Below are 25630 nucleotides of genomic sequence, written 5' to 3' on the forward strand. Positions count from 1 at the left end.
ATTATTGTAGTAGAAATGATGTTGGAAGTGGTTATGTTTGAGCCATGTTATTATTGTAGTAGAAATGATGTTGGAAGTGGTTATGTTTGAGCCATGTTATTATTGTAGTAGAAATGATGTTGGAAGTGGTTATGTTTGAGCCATGTTATTATTGTAGTAGAAATGATGTTGGAAGTGGTTATGTTTGAGCCATGTTATTATTGTAGTAGAAATGATGTTGGAAGTGGTTATGTTTGAGCCATGTTATTATTGTAGTAGAAATGATGTTGGAAGTGGTTATGTTTGAGCCATGTTATTATTGTAGTAGAAATGATGTTGGAAGTGGTTATGTTTGAGCCATGTTATTATTGTAGTAGAAATGATGTTGGAAGTGGTTATGTTTGAGCCATGTTATTATTGTAGTAGAAATGATGTTGGAAGTGGTTATGTTTGAGCCATGTTATTATTGTAGTAGAAATGATGTTGGAAGTGGTTATGTTTGAGCCATGTTATTATTGTAGTAGAAATGATGTTGGAAGTGGTTATGTTTGAGCCATGTTATTATTGTAGTAGAAATGATGTTGGAAGTGGTTATGTTTGAGCCATGTTATTATTGTAGTAGAAATGATGTTGGAAGTGGTTATGTTTGAGCCATGTTATTATTGTAGTAGAAATGATGTTGGAAGTGGTTATGTTTGAGCCATGTTATTATTGTAGTAGAAATGATGTTGGAAGTGGTTATGTTTGAGCCATGTTATTATTGTAGTAGAAATGATGTTGGAAGTGGTTATGTTTGAGCCATGTTATTATTGTAGTAGAAATGATGTTGGAAGTGGTTATGTTTGAGCCATGTTATTATTGTAGTAGAAATGATGTTGGAAGTGGTTATGTTTGAGCCATGTTATTATTGTAGTAGAAATGATGTTGGAAGTGGTTATGTTTGAGCCATGTTATTATTGTAGTAGAAATGATGTTGGAAGTGGTTATGTTTGAGCCATGTTATTATTGTAGTAGAAATGATGTTGGAAGTGGTTATGTTTGAGCCATGTTATTATTGTAGTAGAAATGATGTTGGAAGTGGTTATGTTTGAGCCATGTTATTATTGTAGTAGAAATGATGTTGGAAGTGGTTATGTTTGAGCCATGTTATTATTGTAGTAGAAATGATGTTGGAAGTGGTTATGTTTGAGCCATGTTATTATTGTAGTAGAAATGATGTTGGAAGTGGTTATGTTTGAGCCATGTTATTATTGTAGTAGAAATGATGTTGGAAGTGGTTATGTTTGAGCCATGTTATTTTTGTAGTAGAAATGATGTTGGAAGTGGTTATGTTTGAGCCATGTTATTATTGTAGTAGAAATGATGTTGGAAGTGGGCATGATTGGGCCAGTATGTCTTTGTATCGGCAAAAGTTATCTTGGAGATGGGGATATTTGGGCTATATATTGTCCATGAAGTTGTAACTGTCAAACACCTTCTCCTGGCATGGCTATAATGTTGATAATTCATAGAGGAAAAAAACCTTCTTGCACTTTAATGGAAAGAAAAAAACAAAAAAGAATTTACAACAGTGTTTCAAGGGTAATGGTTTGTTTGTGTTTTATGTCCTATAAACAGCTATGGTCATTTAAGGAAGTGCCAGGTTTTGGTGGTGGTGGGGGAAAGCCGGAGTTCCCGGTGAAAAAAACCCGTTCTACGGCCAGTACCTGGCGACTGCCCCACGTAGGTCTCAAACCCGCGACCCAGTGGTGGAGGGCTTGTGGTAGCAGAATGTCCGATGCCTTAACCACTTTGCCACAGCAGTCCCATTTAGTGGTTGTACAAATATAACTACTTTGGAATTTCTTATAGTTTTGCCTGGAATAGGGATCCTTAGGTATACCTCTATAGATTTAATACAGTTTATTTAGTATCATTAATGTGGATGTTATCGGTAAGTCTCCATGGATTTGGTTTGAAGTAAGCATCAGTGCATCTGTATTCATTGAAATTAACAAGGACAAGGCATTGATCTTTCAATTTCTTCTGGCTCTATAAAAGAACTAAAAATCTTGACTTGGTTCATTGTGTGATAAATCTTGTCATAACTTTCCAGTACAAGTAAGTAAGATTAGTTGAAAGATTTAATGATTTTGACTGGAACTAATGATTTTTAATATTCAAAGTCTCAGACATAGGTGTAAAATTGTCTAGCTCAGGCACTCTCTTTGGCTGTTAGTTTCCAGAGTCCATACTTACACTGATGCACTACAGAAAGCTGTAATAGGAATATGCTTAAAATATAATAAATGGACCCAACCCTACGAAACCTGAACAGCTTAGCCAGTTGTCAAGTTTTAAAACTTAAATCTTTTATGTAGTATGGTTTAAAAATTAAAAGCTAAAATTATATGTATAGAGATCAAAGCGACCATTCAAAGACAAAAATATACAAAAAAATGGGATATGGTTGTCTACTTATAACATTTATACATATGGAAAGACACAGTTTGGGCCAAAATATTCAGTAAGTCTGCTCTTAAAATATGTTATGTACCTTTGCAAGCTTAAATAAGATGGACACTGGTCATCAGTAGCCATGGTCATGTGATTACATCCAAATGGAGAGCTGATTGAACACACATCTAGTACTGGACAGTAGTACCGGTTGATGTGGTCAGTGGTTCCACTAAAGGAGCTAAGTGGTCTGAGGTTATTGATGTGTTCCCCCCCCGCTGGTAGATTGATCAGCATGAAAGATGTTCTCCGTGCTGTTAAGTGTGTTAGTGTAATCTGTTTTGTGTCGGTTAGAATTCCAGCAGGCAAAATCTTCATGACTTCTCCTTGCTTCCCCACATCCACTTCCTTTCCCCCCTCCCCCTTCCTTTCTGAATGCCTCCTTCCCTCTTTGTCTGCTGAAACATATAGATCTAGCCATCACTACATCAGCATCCTTGTCCTTGAACCATTCCACCATCATGTGCACCCCAAGCCCTAGGAACAAACAAAGCAAAACAACCTTTACCAGATTAAAAAAAAAAAAAAAATACTCCTTCTCTTTCATATTTCTTCCCTAAGCATCTTGTTCCCTTTCTTCTTAAAACCAAAAGGCAGACCATCAACATACCCTTTTGCTTGCCCAAACCAAGACACAAACACAACTAAACCAAATATCTGTACCCTGCCTCAGTCATCCTTCTGCCTTGTTTTAATAACTTCCCTTTCCCTATGAACATCCAGCTGTATCTTGGATAGGGGACGTCAATAGTTCAGAGTGGTGTCAGAACCTATGTCTTACTACTGTAGGTGTATATCTGGGATAGGGACTGTCCAGTTTTCAGGGTCGTGTCACACCCTATGTCTTACTACCTTGGATAGGGAATGCCCAGTGTTTATGGTGGTGTCAGACCCTATGTCTTACTACTGTAGGTGTATATCTGGGATAGGGAATGTCCAGTTTTCAGGGTCGTGTCCCACCCTATGTCTTACTACTCTAGGTGTATCTGGGATTGGGGACATCTAGAATCCAGAGTGGTGTGTGACCTTATGACTTACTACTGTAGGTGTATATCTGGGATAGGGAATGTCCAGTTTTCAGGATCGTGTCACACCCTATGTCTGTAGGTGTATCTGGGATTGAGGACATCTAGAATTTAGAGTGGTGTATCACCTTATGACTTACTACTGTAAGTGTATCATCTAGAATTCAGAGTGGTGTATGACCTTATGACTTACAACTGTAGGTGTATCTGAGATGGTGGACGTTCAGTGTCTGACCCAGTGTTTTCCTTACTGTCGATAATATCCCTTTGTGTATTGGAGATCAGAGTTGTCCAACAGCAAACCCAATACTAACAACATTGATTAGTTGGTTTCCACCACTGGCTTGTCTATGGGAATTAGTGTCTACATCCCTTGTCCAGGGACACAAATCCGATCAGATATGTCCATCTAGGGATGTCTTCATTATAATGCTACCATGATGATAGGGTACAGGATCCCTATCAAGTCAAGTTGTTGAATAACAAGTGATCGAAAAGGAGAAGGGAGGGGGAGGGGGGAAGATGACAATTTTAAGATCCTTAATTAAAACTATCTAAATGGATGCTGTCTCTGATATCAGTTTTAAAACCAGTCTCCCCTCAATTCACTAATGGCACCCAGCAGTTGAATTAACCTTTTTTGGTTCAGGAAAACTAGTGCTTGGGTTTAACTTACTATTTCCGATTTAAAATTCGTCATCCATTTCTTTTTCCTTCTCTCCGATTTATTCCTCTCCTCCCTGTCAAGATCAGAATGGTGCCCCGAGGACAGGAGATCAAGGTCAGACCCAGTTTGCAGCAGTTGATAGCCATTATTGTGTTAGTAACATCAGGAGCTGGCTGTAGCAGAATTTCTGCAAATTTGTATTGATTGTAAGTGAATGCTCATTTCAAATGAGATTTTATTCAGTTTTCAGGGATTTTTGTTTAACCCAAACAAGCACGGGTCCTTCAGGCAAATTCTTTCGAAGAAAGACCTGCACAATATTGAAGCCAAAAATTGGCATGACTAAGTGTACATGTAAATTTCAGTTCAGTGGTAAGTTACCAGCTATAAATTGTATACATGTTGGTCACTCTCCATGATCATTTTGTCAGTGAACAGCACAGTCAAAAAGCTGTAATTGGATGATAATTATCACCCCACAACAGCTAAACTATTGTATTGTACGTATCTCTGTTGACGTTCAATAAGCAGTAAGTATCTCTGTTGACGTTCAATAAGCAGTAAGTATTTTGGCAGAATCTGCAACTTCACCAATGTTTTAGCACTGGTCATCACCTGTTATTCTGTTCTACAAATTTTGTCTATAACAAATTAATTTCTCTTGTCCCTAGGGTCTATTTTATAGAATTGTTTTGCTGTATTCCATTCCTTGTAATTTTGAAGTCTTGAAAATACGTGACAAATTCCAGAGGATTAATTTCCTTGAAATTGCGGCCGCAATATTTTCATTTGGAATGAAAATATTTTTTTATTCAGGGGTCTGAATTCCTGATTCTGTCAGATACAATTGAACAATGATGATGAATGGTCTAACATTCATTGCTAAAATGTTAAAAACGAAAAATGCAGAATGAAAAAAATACAACTCGATCTGCATAGAAATTAACATGCTTAGTCAGATCTCTGGTGCACAAAACTGGTCTGTTGCTGTGTTAACTTATTCACCCCTACATAATTAAACTGGACTTGCCCAATCTTTGATTTGGTAAGGTTCAAATGAGATTTTAGGGGTGAAGTTTAAAGTGTTTCATCACTTGGTCTGCTGGCTGTTTGGCTTGACTTCTCAGAAAGCTCAGATTTAAGATATAGAGTTGAAGGTCAAAGCAATTTCATAAACACTTATTCCATTCAAGTTGAGAGAAAAAAAGAGATAAGTTTTTCAATTAAAATATCAGGCTATGGTTAATTCATCGTTCCTCAACATCAGTATATATGTTTGAACGTCCTTAGTGATTGTTTTGAATAAATTCAGATATCTTAAAACTTGAATTGATTATTCAGAATCATTTATAAGTATCATATCTTTCGGATATACAATAACTGAATTCAAATATATCATACAGAATAATACATGTGATGGTGTGATGGATTAAGCACTATCTGCTATGCTTTGCCATAACCAGAGAATCTAGAAGGAATGAGAATTGGTTTTACATGCATATAGCTGTTGGGGTCATGTAACGTAATTAGAAATCCTGGGGGTTATATAGTTGTATATTAATCAGAAACCCATATCAGTTCTAGCAAGGGAATACTAAAACAGGTTTATTTGGAAAGAGAAGAAGTATGCCTATGAATTTGTTTGAACATCTGCAGTCTTGCTGGGAGGGGTTTTATGTGGTCGTCTGCAGTATTAGATAGAAAATCACCTAAACAAACAGTAAACCTTCTGATATTTATAGGCCTGCACTGAGCACATCCAGGATTTGTTACCTAGAAAATCCATAATGGTTTGTTTCATCTCCAGATTCAGTCGTGGCTAGGGCACCGTACTAAAATATGTAGACATTGACTTAGCGAAGCTTTCCCGGTTCTCTACATGGTCGAGTGGGCGGAAAGATCTAGAAATGTAGTTCACCTGTTGTGACAAGGAGTTTGTTTGGAAATGTAGTGTACAGTATTAATTTGCTAAGCATTGCGTAAAATTGCCAGGACGCCATATTGTATCATGTGAAATTTCGGTACCTATTTGTACGTTATAGGGTAAAGGCTGGTACATACTCAACTACAGGTTAAGTTAAAAACTTACCTGTTATGACAACGAAGGAAACTATTTAGATATGAATTGTAATTTTGAACAGTTGTAACTAAACTTATCTATCACAGGCCGTGTCGCTACCTATTTGTACAGCTACGGGTAGCTTTATATAGGTAAGGAAAAAAATATGTAATCAGGATGAGATAAAACTTGAGAAAAAAATTGTTCAGATAAATTGAGATAGATTTTATTTAGTTTGCTTGGAGTGCTTGTAGTATCGATATATCTTTGCTGATTCCTATACATACACACAGCTGGGTAGAAAAAAGAATTGAAAGGTGAAGAAATATCTTTATGTAACTGAATTTAATCTGTTGTAACCTAAATTTGGTAGTGAAAAACATTGTATGTTTCATTTAATTGCCAGGATGCCTGTTTAGTAATAAAGCATGTCTTTTGGGGGAAAGTTGGTATTGTTTATATGTAATTTCATGGAGATATTACAAAATTCCTGAAAAATGTAGAAAAAAGTGCAGAAATCATGAAATATTAAGATGTTTATGATCTTGCATTTATCCCCTAAAAATGTTTTGTTGATTTCATCATCATATATACAGTGTATCAACGGCTATTGTCTTACCAACTCCTGCATATTTTTTAGGTGACTAGTCATCGAAATGACACACATGAACAAATTCACTGGTTGCGCTATATGAGTCTGAATGCTGTCATTATTTACAAACTCCTACATATTTTGAAGGTGATGAGTACATATCTTTATAGTCTTGGAAATTTCACACATAAACACTGCACTGGTTGTGCTATATAAATCTGAACATACTATCTATATTTACCAATGTGGAGAAAGTGTTTGGATAGATCATTGAACAACTGTAGATGAATTACTAATATTTTAACCCATTCACCCCTAAAATCACATTTGAACCTTACCAAATCAAAGACGGGTCAAGTCCAGTTTAAACATATAGGTGGTGTCAATGAGTTAATAGGAATCAACTTCGCAAATGCTGATAACAGTAAGATCAATTGATTGTGTTGTGTTTGATTGACTGTGCTTGGTAGGAGAAAGCCCAGCTATGTGTTTGATCCATCCTGTATCCATGTGGCTGCACAGAGCATATTGACCTGATTTAATTGTGAGAGATGATGTCAGATAGACGGTTAAACTGTCAACACTGTAACTTTCACTCTAACCCTTCTGTGGTTCGTTTCCTCCACAAAAGGCTTGTTAGCTTGATCCATTTTGGATTAGTTTTCCCAAATTGTGTTGCTTTCCTTCAACAACAACAAAATCAACAATTTTCAAGAGAATGCATTTCACTCACTGAAGCATTAATAAGTACATAAGCTCAATGAAGTCTATATGTTGTTTTGCATAGACATCTATGCTATTTAAACAATATCATGGTCTCATCAAGTTGACCATACTTTTGGAAAAGCAGAGGGAAATAGGTATGATGACAGAGATATGACTGTGAGGGGGATGTTCTAGTTCAGTTAGTTTGGGCAGGGATGTATTGTTTTTGGTGATTTTACTCTGTGAGGAGGTGATGGCAGAGTGTGTTCCTCGGTCAACTAGTTTATCTCCTACATGATTATTGTCCTGGTGGCTCCTGGTGCAGGTATATACACTCCATCACCACTGTTTGGGCTGTCATTAGTTTTCCACGGGAGAATACGTTTCATGGCCTCATCAATTGATGACATTTTAGCCATAGAGTTACAATGTCTCTCCTCGGGTTGAATTAGATATTTCAGCTGTAGAATAACAATTTCTCCACTTTACTAAAAATTTGCTTTTCCAGCAGTACAATATCTCCCTTCTAGTTGATGACCTATTTCAGACATATAATTACAATTCTTGCCAATCTTGTTAAATTTACTAATAAGCAAGTAAAATATTACCATTTCAGCATTTACAAAATGTTTATTAAGCATTCATTTATACCCATACTCCAACTTTGATGGAAATGGAGCTTAACACAAAAGTGTTACCACAGAAATTGAGATAAATGCAAAGTCTAAACAAAGTCAATCAATTAGATCACAGTGACCTATATTTGATATATCCACATACAAGTCATTAAATTTTGTATGTGGATATATCAGGTGAAGTACCACATTAAGATATCAAATATAGGTCACTGTGATCTAATTTATTGACTTTGTTTACCAATGGTAATGACTGGTAGACTTGTAGAATTAACTCGTTTACCCCTGGAGACACATTTGAATTCTTCCAATTCTTGGATTGGAATAGTCCATTGCGAAATTTCGGGGCTGAAAGAGTTAAAGTAATGGAGCTAAATGCAAAGTCTAACCAAGGTGTTAGACAAACAGATAAATATGGATGGACTGACAGAAAAGACAAATACTTACTGCCTCCTTCACTGGTCTGCAGCAGCATAAAATGGCACTGTGAACACAGCTCAATCATTATAACTTCAGCTTTTGAATAAAATCCATAATAAAGCCAACACGAATCATCGGTAGCTTTGTTAGACTATTGTCAAACATTTGGTTGGCTAATACATTCAAGTCAAAGCTTTTGGTGGGCAAGAGTTGTGTCAGACCTGTTAGTGGCCTCATTAATTAGAAAGACCATACTTCAGGCCTTTCTGTAGATAGACCATGGAGAGTATCTTTTTAACTCCCGAAAATGATCTTAAGTTCTTTGGTTTGTAAGGAAATGTGTTTTTGAGATGTGTTTTGACCCTCCAGATCATATAAATCGTTTTCCATGTATTTTATTAAGACAAAAAAGGAAAAGTATCGACCAGTATTGCAGTACTAGCAACAAGTTTCACTATTCTTTCCAATAGTGAAACAGACAGTGAACATTTCCAATACCCCTGATAGTACAATAACACACCAAGTTTGGCTGCTGTTAAGTTACCTTCTTTCTCATTGTGCCTAAAAATTGATAGATTTCTAAATGATCTGAACATGTTTTATTAGAAATCAAGAATGACTGTACTTTGAGTAACTACAATGGGTTGGGTTAAGAAGATGATATAAGGACTCCTCAAAAATATGATTCATATATCCACATTTAGAATTCAGAACAGCTCCAAAGATTCTAAGCCAGGAGTTTTGTGGAAGAAACAGTCACCTGAATACAGTTCTTTTGAGCAGTGACTGTTTTTGTTGGAATGAAGTGATTCATAGTTTGTGTTTATTTTTTTCTCATATAACAGATATAATTCATCCAAAAGAATTAGATTGGGAAATCTTGAATTTTAGGAATAATTCATTAATGTTTGCATAAACTACCAAAGATAATCTCCATCAAGTCTTGTTTTGCACTAAAGATGTATCAGAATGCCTAGGGAAAAGATCTGGGATGAAAACATTTGACATTACGCTGCTGGTGCTAGGTTTTGCTTATCTGAAAAAGAACACAAAGCAGGTTAAAAAATTTGCGAGGAAAGTTCCGAAACTGGTGTGTCAGATCCCCTGGGATGACCAGCCTACATAAAACTTGGTTTTTGAGACCACCTATATATATTATGCTGGTCACTGGTTCACACCACATTGTAGTGGCGTTGTTAAATCGACCACGTCTACAGGTTGTGATATACAGATGGTACATCAAGATTGACCACGTGAAAATTACCTACTGATATAGCCAAAACAAACCATGTCAATTCTTTGTGAAGATGTGAAAGGCCTGATTGCTACAATTAATCACATGTGTTTGTGATGTAGCCTTGTGGGATGGAGGATCGAAACAACTAGATCTCATTATACTGGCTGGCAGGCAAACGTCTAACTCAGGCTGTATGAGTGCCGATCCATGATGTTGTTTGGAGGTGTTTGCCTCCGCTGTGTGAGCAACCATCGTCTATAGGTTCTTTACTGAATGGCGTACTTATCTCATGATTCCAAAGGCTGTATAATTGTTGAAGACTGTCTAATGAAAAAAAAGTATATATAATTATATAGCTCTCCCGTGTGTGTAATGAAAAATATATGTGGATTGTTCCAGCAATATTTACTGGTAGAAATATAGGAGTGCGTGGGCCATCCCATGGGCTATCTTGTAGTCGTCACACAGACAATAACGATACTCTTGGAGCCATCAGACTAGGGATCACATTTGAAACAGCTGCTTAGAAGCTTGTATGAAATAAGAATTCAAGTATTCGTAAGAGAATTCCTGGTAACAGATTTGAAGTAGAATACAATGCTAGTAGCAGTTTAAAATGGGGGTAGTGTTTATTTTTGGTAATGATTTGTTTGACAGAGGTTGTATATTAGGTGATCAATGTTTCATGAAAGATGAAAATCTGTATATAGTTCTGTCACAACCGAATGCAATTAGTTGTTTGTGTTATTTAAAACTAAATGATTTAGATCGGATTCTTATACTTATATCTGTTTATTGTTAATTTGTTTACAAACAAAGTAGATATTTATTACTAGCAAAAAGAATGTTTTGTCAACACATTAAAAGAGATTTAATTTGGCTTGTTGAAAACCTATACTGATGAGGTATAACATGGACCTTGTGTTTAAAACAACCTCCAGTGTTGTCCCTATTCTATGGTTATCAACTGTAGGCAAATTACCATATCCTGGGGTCTAATCGGATTCTGGCAGGATGGACTGGGTTTTTTTAACCAAGTAATGAATCCTTTCCTTGCTTTTGATACATGCAGGGGGATTAGCTGGATGGAAAATCCTTTTTACTTATATTGAATTTGGAAGGGTTTTTGCTTTCCAGTTTTGAGAAATCTTTTTTTTTCTGTATTTCTCCTTTAAAGGTTTACATCATTAGATTTTTAAAAAAAATGTTCGCTTTTAGTGCAGATAACGTGTTACATTTTGAAGGATCGAGAAATTATATGTTTGTCTATAGGAAATTGACTGATATCAAACCAGAAAAAGAAAAAATACATTCACACCATATAGGAGCGTTCTACCCAATTTATGATTGAGTTATCTCCCTTGTTTGTACAGACAATACACTGATTTGCCGGTTTATCATCAGTTAACCAACAACTATCAGCAAAGGTTCTGATGTGTCCCATCAGAAGAAAATTATATCAATAACTGGTCAGAGATGAGAATGAGATTGAGATATTTTACCTCCCTCTCACTTGAGTTATCTCCCCTGTAAGTGCAGGCAGTATGCCGATTCAGCAGTCTTTCGTGGCCATGAGCTGACCAGATGTGAGGCCATGGCTGATAAAGTTATTAAACCAGTGTAAAGCAAGTGTTTTTAACACCCAGAATAACTTGTTAGAAGCATCGTTAGCTTTCATTTAATCAGTAATTCAAAATGACTGCCCAGGACACCTTCTAATTATCCTTACTAGTACTTTTATAGCAAAATCAAAAAAAAAATGTTTCTGTCTAATATGGTCCTTTTGTTACCAATCTCACATGTATACTTTTATTTTGGCTTGCTGATAGACTTTAAACAAATGTGATCCAGATTAAATCAGGTGTAGATATAAAAACAAGGGCAGTAGCACTTAATTATCCCTAAAAACCTGCAAATTCCAGGAGATCCAGCGCTTTATTGTTGGATTTTGTCTTTTTTTTATCAGGAAACATGGCATCAATACCAAAATGTTGATTGAATAGAATCTTGTTGGTGTAATGTAGTTTTTTTAGTGATAAAATAAAGTATTTCTTAAGAAAATATAGTTCAGACACACTTTATTGAAGATGCTGAATATGCACAAAATGTCGAAACAAAATATGTTAACTTTTTATTGAAATGTTGCTAAAAACGATGTGCAGAAGATGTCGTTAAGATTGATAGCAATTGTATTATACATTGACAATGATTTGGAGGTTGTCTGGGTAAGAACACTCTGTCTGAAATAAAAGTGCATTAACTTATTCACCCCTACATATTTAAACTGGACTTGCCCAGTCTCTGATTTGGTAAGGTCCAAATGTGAATTTAGGGGTGAATGGGTTAAAGGCCTTAGGACATCTTTTGGTTAGTCTGTGTATCCATTCAACTCAGTGGTTACAGCCCTTCTGTAAGGTTGGGGGGGAAAGTATCAATATTTCATCTCTACCGTTTGGCTGTCTAGCCCAGTAAGTGTTGTCTAGTCCACTTAAAAGGTTACTAAAGATTAACAGTGTAGATGTCAGTCAGTCTGTGGGGGAAACGTCTGAATAAATATAACAAACACTCTCTACAAGGATACATCCAATGTGTGGGACACCCAGAACCTCCACTACAATATATCCATTGGGTCGGACAAGGATATCATTCAAATACAGAATATCCACAATTCAAATGGCTCGAGAAGGATTCAAATGTAGAATTTCCTCAAGGATGCAATGGTCTGGACAAGGATTTATACCCAGAATCTCCACTAGGATACATACCCAGAATCTCCACTAGGATACAATAAGCATTTCTTAACCTAAATTTGTTATGAAATCCCTTAGCTAAGACTTTCTTAAATGTTTGTTTCAGGAAATCTTTTATATATTCACAGTCGACGTCCTTAACAGTTTTGAAGAAATCTTGGAAAAATCAAATATTTTTAAAGTTAAACAGCTTAGGATGTAGCAGAGTATTACAATATTTTAATTTACATGTATATGTAAAATAGGTTAGTGGACTTGTGGAATAGGTTTGTCCAGCTGTTAAGGATATTGAAAAGCTAGTGGTGTTTGTCAGGGTTGTGTGTTTACCCATCACCTGTGCCCATTGTCCAGGTTGTAAATGACCGTCTGACTCACCCAGCCACTGTTAATGAAATATAGGAAGCAAGAAATTTATGAGGTCAGTTCGGAGAGATAGGGAACATAGCACCAATGATATGTAGCAGTCTTTCCATAGGGTCTACCGGTTTCTACATTCACCCAGACAGGGGTTATATAATGCTGGACAGGTGAATCCAGCCAGGTAGATTGTTAACGAGTTTCTGGGTATTGTATCGAAAGATTTGTGTAGGGAAAGACTCATGAAAGTTAGTGTGACATTTGAGAAATGGGTTGGATTTAGATTCTGATAGTCCATAACTATTGTCGCAAGATTTATTCTCGGAATATTTATGCCCCCATAGAAAAGGAATTGATGTGATACCAGAGTGGGTTGATGGGTCGAAAATAAAAAGAGCACATAATTGGACTAGGCTAGTGACAAAATGTCACAATGGGGAGTGACAGGATGAAAAAGTAGCCAGATTTGATGTGGAGTTTGATAATGGGTACATGTTAATCATACCAACATGTACAGTGAAAACGTGGTATGTCAAAGTCACGGGGATTGTGAACATTTTTTGGAGGTAATTGAGTTATATATAATATCAGAGTTATAATTTATAGCAATAGACTGTTGTCAGACAAAAATAGACTTATAAGATGAAACCATAGGTTAAACTTTATGATAGCTTAGAGATTAAATTGAAAGTTAACTTTGAAGTTAACTAATTCACCCCTACATATTTAAATTGGACTTACCCAGTCTTTGATTTAGTAAGGTTCAAATGGGACTTTAGGAGTGAATGGGTTCAACCGCAGAATAACTTCGATACTAAACTTGTGCTAATTTTGAGACAAACTATAAATTAATTTTGACATTGAACTATCAGTTAACTTGAAGGCTTCATTAAGTTATATATACTTTATATATTTTACAACAATTATGAAACAAGTTATTTCAACTTATATTAATCACTCTTGTTGGCCCGGATGTTTGCGCGTGGGGGGTCTATGTGTGGGAGGAAAACAGAGTACCCAGAGAAAACCCACGTGGTCTTGCAGGTTACCCCAACCTTTTCACATCCGATCGGGGAATCGAACCCTGACGCCTTGGTAAAAGGCAAGTGAGCTATCCACTGCACCACCCGACCACTTCATTAAGTTGTATAGAACATTCATAAATAATGTTCCTTCATAGTTGTTAAGATTGAATAATTTACAAGGAGATAGATATGTGATCAACTTCATTAAGAAATTTTACATAATGATGCTCATATTTCTGCCATCACCTTTAAAAAGTAAAGTAAATGAATTGAAACTTTTATGGATTATGTTTTTAACCCATTCATCCCTAAAGTCACCTTACCAAATAAAAAAACTGGGCAAGTCTATTTTAAATACGTAGGGGTGAATGAGTTAAGCATCAAATTACACCAGATATTCATAATTTACTAACACTGACCTTGCAAATTTTTCCATGGAGGAGAAACCTTCTCACAAAATCTTTCAATTTATGTTAAGAGGTACTTTTAATGACCGGTATTTGACATGGTTATGTAGAATGTCATAGTTTAGCTGCTCTATGCCTCTGATTAATTGAAATTTGGCAAAAAGTGTTGAAGTAAAGAATTTTATTGCTTTCAAAAGTAAAAAATGGCCATGGTTAAGACTGCTTAAGATGCATCAATCTTACAGAAGACAAATAATTTCAGAAATCAGATGAGAAAAACAGGCACTGTAATTGTTATATATTTGTGACATGTTTTTGTTGTATTTTAGAAATGAAAGGGATTTGATCATGAATTAATTAAGTGATGTGGTGATGAATTTAAATTACTGAAATCTGATGATGCATTACCTGTATAGTGTCACCGCAAAATCATAATTTTTTATTCAAAGGAAAAAAATCGAATTGGAAATTTGTTCATTAATAATACTTTGTTAATTGGCAAAACCTGCACCTTTTGAAAAAAGAAAAGATTAATGAGCACACCTTGATAAAAAATTACGTTGTGACACCTGAACAGAACTGAAATGTACTTTAAGATTGTAAATTACATAAGAAATAAATGAATTATGCAACATGTATCTCCTTTTTTCAAGAATATGGTGATAATAACGTTCGTGTTGTGAAGAGATCAAATTATTTTTATGATCAGCTTTTGAAGGATATTCACCTCTTGTTGGAGTCAATCCATCGTGAATAATTTATTCATTACGAAATAATAATGTTATCACACCATATCATCATATATTATAATGGTACTTGTCAATTTTGTTTTTAAATTTAAATAAAGAAATGTTCAACTTGTACTTTTGATTCAGAGCAATCATTTTTATTTTATTTGGTAGACTTCCAATTGGTTTCACAAGTATCTTAACATTTCCTGATACAGAATGTCAGCGATATGATAAAACAAATTACCTTGACACACTGTTACAGTTAAGCTTTTGAAAAAGATTGTGTTGAATCATACTAGATAATTTAGTTTTTTTCAAACTTTCCTTTTTTCTAACATCTAAACTAAGAATTGTTTTCTGGCTATGTAGAACCTATTGCAACCTTGGGTTATATTGAGAATAGACGGTAACCTTCCTTGGTTGTAAAAATTGATACTGAAGCATCCAAGTCCACTTTTCTTTTCTTATTTTTTTCCCAGTATTTTTTTTATTAAGAACGAATGAATTTCTCGACTCCTTGTTACAGAGCATCTATCAGGAAATTGTGTTTGCGCAAAATTAAATAATTTAATAAATTTTCTTTTGTAGAAAAAACTCTGACATATGATTATATCAAGACATGCAAACATGTAATTTCTTTTGTGGTGAAGAAAAATGTTTGGTCCTTTGAAAAAATATATTTGCTATGTAGAACAAATTGGATGATGATATGTTGTAAATGGAGCGTATACTTTATATGTGTAAATTTTTGTAAAATCTAACCCCTGGAATCCATTTTTTTTGGCAAAGTATCAGATGTAATTCCAATTTACATGTTAATATCAATAGCAACACGATAAAACATGCTGGAGGAAATTGGCAACACCAAAAATGATACGGCTATCAGTAGGGATATCTATCGGAGCTCTCCTGTCAGTGGTTTCATGCCAAAGAAAGTAGGTCAGGAGGACCTGACATGTGTAAAAGTATAAATTTATGAACAACTTATATCATCATAAAAAAAAGGAAAGACATTTTTTGGATGGACAGGTTTTACGTGGTCTCCAAAACCAATGTTGAACCCTCACAGCAAAGATACGTTGTGAGGCAATAAAAGAGTGTAAATCTTGAATTTTCTCCATCAAATAGAATTGATTTCTTATCATTCCTACATAAACGATGGTGGCATACATACAGCACTGGAGGAGGAGATAAGAAACGGTGGCTTATGCTGTGTTGATTTTCTGTTTGAGGATTATTTTTTGTTTTTTTTAATGTTTATTTCAAATTTTTTCTTCATTTGAAAAGTTTTTTGTTTTATGTCTTACAAGACATCTTTTGCGCATTACATGTTTTGTACTATTTACAGAGCATTTATTACAAAAAATTCACAGCATAATGTACTAAAAAAATGTATATCTCTGATTGTACTACAAAAATGTTACAGCATTGTACGACAAAATCTGGACAGCATTTTACTACAAAACATTAACTGTATTGATTGTACTTCAAAAATATTCTTAGCATTTTACTGCAAAACATTTACAGCATCGTACTTCAAGATATTTGCACTTCATCTGTGTTCCCTCATTTGAAAAATACCTCCTCACACTTAGTTTGTCACTTGTCCATTTGACGGCTTGCCCTTGAAGTTTTGCCAGCTAATGAGATTATTCCAGAGATCCCCCGATTCTCACTCTGGAATCATGTAGGGATATTGTGTTAAAGACACGTTTCTCGAGGACTTTCAAAGGATTCTAATAAAATCTTGATTAATTTTTAAAAAGCTTTGAATGTAAAACAGTGTCTGACCTTCTAGAGAAATCGATGCATTAACCAAGTAAAACAGAGAGCTTTTATCATTTAAAAAATTGTGAGAGAAAAACCCCTGATGTATTTGTTTACGAACACTGAACAAGTATCGATGCTTGAAAACAGACTATGTGTTAAGTGAGCCTCTGAGGATGAAATTACTTTTTAACTCATTCACCCCTGAAGACACATTTGAACTCTTCCAGTTCATCGGTTGGAATAGCTCATAATGAAATATCAGGGGTGAATGAGTTGAAGGACAAAAAAGACGTTCTCGAAGCAAAGATTTTGATGTGCTTGTTTAGATGAATAACTGTATTAAGAAAGTGGCCTTGACTCTGCTAACTTATCCCTCCTGTATCTGTGGAAAATGTATAGTAAAACATGGGATCATAATTTGGACATGTGTACACTCCAGAACGCATTCTTTGGTTATAGCCGGATAATTTAGAATGATGAGATGATGGTAGTTAACAAAGGGATCTCAGACTGAAATAACTCTAAAAAGACAACAAAAAACAAGGTTATATGATGACTATGGTAATACAAATTTTGAATGATGAGATGAAGATTATTCAAGGGAGATACAGAAGTCTAAAAAATAAATTTCAAGTGGCATCTTTATGGTGAATATGGTAACAGTTTCATCAGATTAAAAGGATCACAAGAGAGATAACTCTAAAACAAATTACCGGTAGCATCTCTAATATGGCAGCTATATATAGTAACATAATTTTTGAATGATGAGATGACGATTATTAAAAGGATCTCGAGGGAGATAACTCTAAAAAAAGAAAATACAGGTGGCATCTTAATTGTGAATATGGTAACGGTTTCATCAGATTAAAAGGATCGCAAGGGAGATAGTCTAAAACGTATTACAGGAAGCATCTAAATGGTCTATTCCACCTGCCAATAAGAGTCATGGTTTGGTATTGTGGTTTCTTTGCTGTTTTATTATAGACAATAGTACATGGCAATTTGAATGAGCTGTTGGAAATGTAAACCCATAACAAATTAGTTACATTTGACGTGGTAGAATAAAAATAATCAACTTATGTGCGTGCATTATGGTGGAATATATAACTCCATTTAGTTGCGCTGGTGAATGATTAGCTGAACTGTTGCACAATGCAGTAAATACTATATTTAAAAAAGGAAACAGATGTCACTGGTGTTGTGAGGATCAGATTTCAATCTGCACAAAGTCTTTAATTTAACCTCAGTGTTTAAGAATCAGGTTTGACAATTACCGAGTAGGTCAAAACGACATCAAGACATTTTGCATTGAAGATGTAAACATGTGTTTCTCTCCTATGCTGTCAAAGTATCATGTTGAAAGTTTCAGTGAAGATAATTCAGCAGCACACACAAGAGCAGGAATGAAACAGTGTTGATGCAGTTTTGTATATATACATTTGTCTATCATAGTACATGGTGACTATAATACAATACATCTCCAGCACACACGCAGGCATACACACATAGGGAGATATTAGCCAGGTGGCATATAGGACTAGTAGTTAGCGCCTGATAAGGCAGCTTATGCAAATTCCTCAAAATTGTATTAATTAATGTATTATTTAATGTATATTTATTGATTATATAAATTTTATATCTATGTAATGTGAAGGGCTTTAGGGTGGCTTATTCTAGCTAGATAGCATTAGGGCGCTATATCCGATGTATATTTGTTATTTGTATAATTTAAGAAGCGTATTTGACCTTTACCTGTACAGATGTATGTTTATAACTCCTGTTGGACAGTCGTATGACCTATGTGCCTACTGGGGTGATAACAAAATGTGTTTTTAAATGATTTGGATCCCTATGGAAGTGAAATCTACCCTGTAATGTAAACCCCGCGCTTGGCTTAATCTGAATAGAAACACTGGCAAATAAATAGGGGAAAAAGCCTGTTCATATGTACAGCTGTATGCTGAGATTTTACAGATCTACCAAAAGACTTCGTCAACTTTAATCATTTTTATTTTTATTTTTTTACATTCAATAAATTAATCTGAACCAGAAAATATCACAAATTATCTTGTAATTTGAAGATCTTGGATGAGGCTGTAATTCTGTAAAAGTTATGTAGGGAAGTTTAAAGTAGAAAAAGACCTTTAATTGCTACAAAAACCATTAAGCATGGTTAATGTAGTTGAGATGAACTAACTCGCCTCTTGGGCATACTTTCATATCCTCTCCCCCCCCCCCCCATGAATCCTGATGCATAAAATTATGGTTCAATGATCTTAGGATCCATTAGGTCCTGATTTGGTGGCCTTTGGAACCTGACCTGTCGACCTTTGGAACCTGACCTGTCGACCTTTGGGACCTTTAATTAACCCTTCCTGGCTTTTAGCACCCGATGTGCTAATATTACCATTAGACACCTTTTGGGTGTTGAGAGAAATAATCGTGACGTCTTTTTCTAATCTCGGATGTAAAAAATAATCTGATACAAAAATATAAATACCAAATGGTCTGAATGATATACATACCTTTTCAAAATAGTTTATTTTTTATGTAGTTTTACTATAGAGATAATATGTATTGGGGGGGATTTTTTAGATTTTTTAAGTTTTCAATGGAATACAGTTTTGCCTGCATGCAACGTGAAGGAAATAATTATCCTAAACTTCAAAAGTGAGACAATCACTTGAAATGCTGTCTGATTCGGTGGCTTATATTATGTTACTCTAAAATTTGTGTATTTGGTGTTCAACTTTGCCCAGGGCAAGGCTTCTTATCCAGTCTCTGATAAAAAAAGTCTTCATGAAATCTTAATGAACATTTTCATGATCGGAGACCACAAAGATACTGTTACTTCATGTTTTCTCTCAAAACTTTCAACAAATAATTTTTTTGGTCATCGCACCATGTGAAATTGTTTTAAGGACATTTATGGCATGTTTTACGATCTTAGCACTGGTTGCCTAGTTTGCCAACAGGAACCACAAAGGCGACGACAGTTTCGCCATCTTACATCCTGCACTTAAGTGGGATCGGGCAGCCAGTAGGTCAAACCTGTTAAGATGCTGTTAATGGGAAAGGCTCCCATCGCACAGGGATTGATCTTTTATTTTACAAACTCGTAACAGTTGGGGACATGCGATGAGGATCATATAATCTGAATGATCCGTTTTTAAGTTGCACTAACTTATGATTTGTCTATCAGTCTGCATTAAAGAGGGGTTCTTCATGATCAGTTCAACAATATGTTTAAGGAAATTTAAAAATGAATTGTCAAGAATCATATCACTGAGTAAGGTAGCATTTGAAACATTCACATTTTATCAGTGTTTATAATACTGCATACTGGCCGGATATATTCACTGCAGTTTAATGTTCACCTTTTTCGCTCTCCCAAATGAAGACAAATTTATCATTACAGCCAACATTAGTAAACAACATAATATGCACAGTAATTATAAGTGAGGGTGAATACACGGGGGATGGGCGAAAGTTTGACAGGGTGAAAATTTCACAGTATGCAGTAAATAATTTTAAGGCACATCTTATTGTAATATGAAGAATTTTCATTTTGTGTTTTAAGTACAGCAATTTTGAAACTTACCCTAGCCCCAATTAACCAAGGTTCTTCAACATGGAATTGCTTGATTTTCTTTTCCATTTGAAAAGTTGGGAATTTTTCTGAACCCAGAGTACTACTGCTATCCATTTTGAAAGCAACAGGAAGATGAAACAGAAAGAAAGATGTAAAAAAATAGTGAAAAAAACCTCTAGCAGAGTCTAGACATGAACTTGCAACAAAGTTGATATTTTTTTAGATTTATTTATTAATTTTAAAAAGAAAGCCTATTGATTTTGAAGAATGTAAGGTGGGGAGACTTTACTTTTGAGTTTTTTCATGTTATTACTTTTTATGAGAAATATGCATAACACTACATCTGTGCAATGTTTGTGACACAGATTTCATCTTTTTGTATTTCCAGGGTGGAGGAAATTTTCAAATGGCGGGTAGAAGTGGAGGACACAGGATCCAACATAGGAATGGGAAGGATCATTTGGAGTATTGAATACGAACGGGACCATCATCGCCACGAGTCCTACACGTCACAGGGCCTGGGCTCACGAATCGTCTCACGCATCAACATACGGAGTCGAGAACAAGAGAGGATTGTCCCCATATTGAAGGTAAGCAATGCATATTATTATATACGTTCTTGTAATATTTTGATGTATAATATTTCGTATGCGACAATAAGTTGTACCTCAATAAATATAATCTGTGTTTCCAACAGGGATACAATAAGGTTCACATTTTCCACCATATTTGTTTTCATAGTTAACATCATTTGACTTAAGTTGAAAAAATAATTTAGAAGTGTGACAAAGTCGCAATCTACTTAGACAATATATACCTGAAGCTATCCTGTGATATGCCCCCTGGGGCAATTGCAGTCAGCCACTCAAATTAGTGGGGTGAACTTATTACAGGATAATGAAATAACATTTGTCGGCATATCTTCTCAACTGCTATAGAAATAAGGGTAAGTGGGCTTATTCCTAGGGATGGGCATATTGCATTTTACATGGAGATACATTTATATGAACAAACAGCTGGGGATCATGATAACTTTCATTCTGTTTAAGTGTCACCTCAGTACTTATTCTTGTCTTTCTATAGCAAAATTGGTTTAGGGGATTGTGGTGTATGAATTTTTCTTAAATTTGACTTTTACAAAAAGTCATTTTTTTACTTTTACAATTAGGCATTTTCCAATTATTTTTTTTTAAATGCGAACACAACAAAAACCCAGCTGTCTTTAATCATTAAAGAGTTCACTTGAACTCACTTATTGATCTTTTGTTTCCATTACATGATTTAAAAGTATGTACTCTGTAGTTAATTAGAGGAGATCTAGACGTTGTTGCCTTACGGCTTTACTCGGTGTGAAGCTACAATGTGGATTAAACTCGGGGTTGTGTATGTAATTGTTAACTACACTTTCATGAAGCTGCAATCAAACATGCTCGAAATCTGTTGCCATTTCCTGCTAGGAACTCTTTAGGTAATGGAGGTACTTTTAAACTCCATTCTTTGAGATGTAATTGAAAGTACACTGTATATAAAAATTCCGAAGTTTTAGTTGCAATAGGAAAGTATGAAAGATTGGATAGAGAAAGACTGTGCAGATTAGCAAATAATAAATGTCATCAAGGTACACGCAAGCTGTATTACCGGTAGGATGCTCCTAGGGATAATCATTGGATTTAGTATTATTTTTATCATAATTAAAGTTCTGATTTTTTTTCAAAGACGGATTATATAATTTCCAGAAGTTGCCCAGTTGGTTTTGTTTGTTAGAAAACCCCAACACCTTTACTGCTTTATAAATGGAGGAATTCAACGAAGGATTTGGATAAAGAAATCCTCATATTTCTGCTGAGGTGCGAAAATAGTCGCAATACTAAGTGTGTTGTTTTATGAAGAAATATATATAAATAAAATTGTGCCTCTCGTCATTTCCTTGCATTTGGCACCCGTTATTACATCAAATATGGTACTTGCTGTTCATGAAAATATGTGAAAAATGTTCGGTATTTAAAAAAGCAAAATCTTTCAATTTGGTAGTGAAATATTGATGTAGGTAAGTGGAAAGAGGGGAAGTGGTGCGAGTCGGAAATTAGCCAATCCCTTCAGTCCCCCATCATTGATCCTCCAAGGAACCTTATCTAAGAAATACAAGTTTCTATTGAGAAGGAAGACTTGTCTGTAGTGGGCTTGAATTGTTGTATTGTCAAATCAAAGTCCAGGAAGATTCATCATGTCATCCAGCATTCTAGATACCAAGGTTTGTCTGTACTCTAAACTCCGATGTCAGGGCAAACTTGTCTGTTCCATTCTGGGTGTAGCGTTAAAGTCGCTGTTCAATTGATTTCTTCACAACCAACATAGAGAAATTGGAGGAAACAACAGGAAGATAAACGATCACTTACTCAATTTGTTGGGCTTTAAGAAATGTTTTTTTATCTGATTGTTGGTGAGATTTTATTTGTAAACTTACTTTCCTGTAGATTTCATTTGTGAGAACATTTCAAATTTCTATTTCTTGATTCCATTATTTTCAGTTTTGAAAAAAATTCTGTCAAACTTTCTTCTTTACTTTCTTGGAATTGGCAACTGAAGTGTATAATGTGGTTTTCAAATTGATATTCGCCAGCTTTCTGTAATAAATAATTCAGAATATTTGTTGTTTAAATATAGTTGAATCATTGTTTCAACACAAATGTACCTTACAATGGTGATAACAGATGTTGGGTTGTAAATTTAACACTTTGTGTGAATTTTCTACGAGCTTTGTCAAAAGTATTGAATTTTTATGAAGGTTCTCGATTTCAGATGGATAAATGTGAATTACCTTTGTGTAGAGAAACCAGAAATACAAACAGATCCATTTCCCTATTAGCATTGTACATATTTGGTTCTCCAATATACGGGTATACAGCAATCAAATATCATTTAAGAATATTTGTTTTCATTTCAATGAGCTTAGTTAGGACAAACAATTTCTAAACAATACAAACTCTGTGTAAATTACGTTTAAATATCAACACCTTCGATAGCAAATGCCACAAAGTAAAAGAATATATACAATCCCAAAACAATTGCAGTAAGTGTGGTGGATATTTGAAAATCTAGAATATGATGCTGACACTGTGCATCAGCAGAACAAAGTTCGATTCACAGAACAAAAGCATTTATTTAGAAAAAGTAAAAATAAAATAAAAAGCCACTTAATATGGACATTTTGTCAGGTCTTGATGCTAGTGCTGTTTGTATATTTTTGAAAATGTTTGTTTTTCTAAATGCATCATTTATTCACTCCAATGTTTCAAGGCTATTTATTACGCCTACATTGAATTTATACAATTTAAGTTTTAAGGACATTTCTCATACACCTATATTAAAATGATATATCATTTATGATATTATTCACTTCAGAGTTTCAAGGATTTTTGCACACATGCATTTAATTGATCCATGATTAATACACTTCAAAGTTTCAAAGATAGTTCCCGCACCTAAATTGAATTTAAAAAACACTTGAAATAGACACATAGATTTCTCATCAAGTGTCGTTGTAGGGTCCAATTCAGTTTTAATAAAATGTTCAAATATTCGCATACACACATCTAAGGTCGGAACGTTCATAGGGTTTCGGTTACACTATTGATCGGCGAAGAAAGTAGTAGGGCTTCCTGTCGAAATGTGGAATGTTGTTTACATAGTGATTTCCCATTCAAACGTATATTCTATTGATACCCGTTCAGCTTAGGAAATTTAAAGGATCAGTGGCACGTTAAGCCGGCAGCCCTTCAACACCAGGGTATTACCTGAGGTCCTGCTAAAATCCCATTATAGAACGATGGGTATCCAAATAACTGTAAAAATATCTACCTTGCATGAATAAATTGTTTTGTTGAGAAACCTTAGATGTATTGAATTTTTTTTTTTATGTTTGAAACTGAGAAGTCATTGAGATATAGGATTTCTGATTACGATTTCTTTTTTTTTAATTTTCGGCCTCTATTCTCACTCTAGGTTGTAGTGGTATGATTCGTTAATTGTCTATTGTCGATACCTCCTCATTACGAACCATCTACACCCTTCATGTTCCGTTCTGTAATAAATATATAGTGAACATATGGAACATAGAATCTATTTGAACAAATATATGAGCGATGTATCAATAGCTAGATCAATGTATTATGGGATATCGTATTGGGTGTTCTTTGTAAGTGAGAGGAACAGATCCTAATCTTACCTTGCGTAACACTGGGTCTGCATTGTCCAAGTTTCAATTTATTAAATTGGAAATATGTACCAAGGGGATATGGTGAAATTAGTTTTGTTTACTCGCTTGCGTTTAATGCTCATAATGCATCACCACTACATTGACTATACACCATTAGCAAGTCTTGTTTTCTATGTTTTTAAGAATAATTCTATGACAGAATCATGCGATATTAAATTTAGTATGGACAAGGGCTGGTGTTTATAGAATTGCACAATCCATACATTATACAATTATAGCATGTGTTGATGAGGTCAATCAGTGATTTTATTACACTAACAAAGAACAATATTGACCGGAAACGGCACAACCAGGAACAGCAAACAATATATCCTCTGTCAATGTTATTGTTCTTCATTGCTGCTGTAAAAATAATGGACTTATCAAAATTACAGTTGCATATATACTATCTGCTTTCCAAACTAAAAAGTTCACAAAAGTTAGAAAGGTAATTTAATCGTTTTGTTAAATCCTGACTGAGTCAAAATTTCATCCTTTTGCTACACTTGTATTTTGAATTGAAAGTTTCAAGAGAAGTTCTCTTAGCCTTAACCTATGTTAAGGTCATTTTTCTTAATAGCCTATATTTTTAGGTCACACATTTAGGTAATTCTGTACATGATACCAGGCCAACTCGTTTTATCAAAGGGATGTGTGTTGGGCTACTGGTCTTGATGATATTATATTGTTACATGTAAGTACAAAGTACTTGTGGGATAAGAGGGATCGTGGATGTAGTCCTCTTACAGGATACTCGGGGGTTCATGGGAATATTTTCGCTACACACAGACAAAACCTGCTCTAGAAGACTTTGTTAGTTTACTTTAAAACATGAAACACCTTTATTGGGGCTTTAAATTGTTTCAAGGTTTTAATATGTACCAACCAACAAGCCTTTGCAGTTAGCTGGTGCATGTTTGAAACTTGA

General features: G+C 34.9%; 1 protein-coding gene across 1 annotated transcript in view; it reads left to right on the plus strand.

The window, feature by feature from the left end:
* LOC110461389 (transmembrane protein 132C-like) overlaps nucleotides 1–25630 on the plus strand; it is a 90652-nt gene that overhangs the window by 33818 nt on the left and 31204 nt on the right. Inside the window, exon 4 of the mRNA XM_021514839.1 lies at nucleotides 20836–21037. Within this exon, the coding sequence (XP_021370514.1) occupies nucleotides 20836–21037 (202 nt within the window). The remainder of the gene's footprint in view (nucleotides 1–20835; nucleotides 21038–25630) is intronic.

Source organism: Mizuhopecten yessoensis, unplaced genomic scaffold (genome assembly GCF_002113885.1).
Source record: "Mizuhopecten yessoensis strain PY_sf001 unplaced genomic scaffold, ASM211388v2 scaffold10603, whole genome shotgun sequence".
Classification (NCBI taxonomy): domain Eukaryota; kingdom Metazoa; phylum Mollusca; class Bivalvia; order Pectinida; family Pectinidae; genus Mizuhopecten; species Mizuhopecten yessoensis.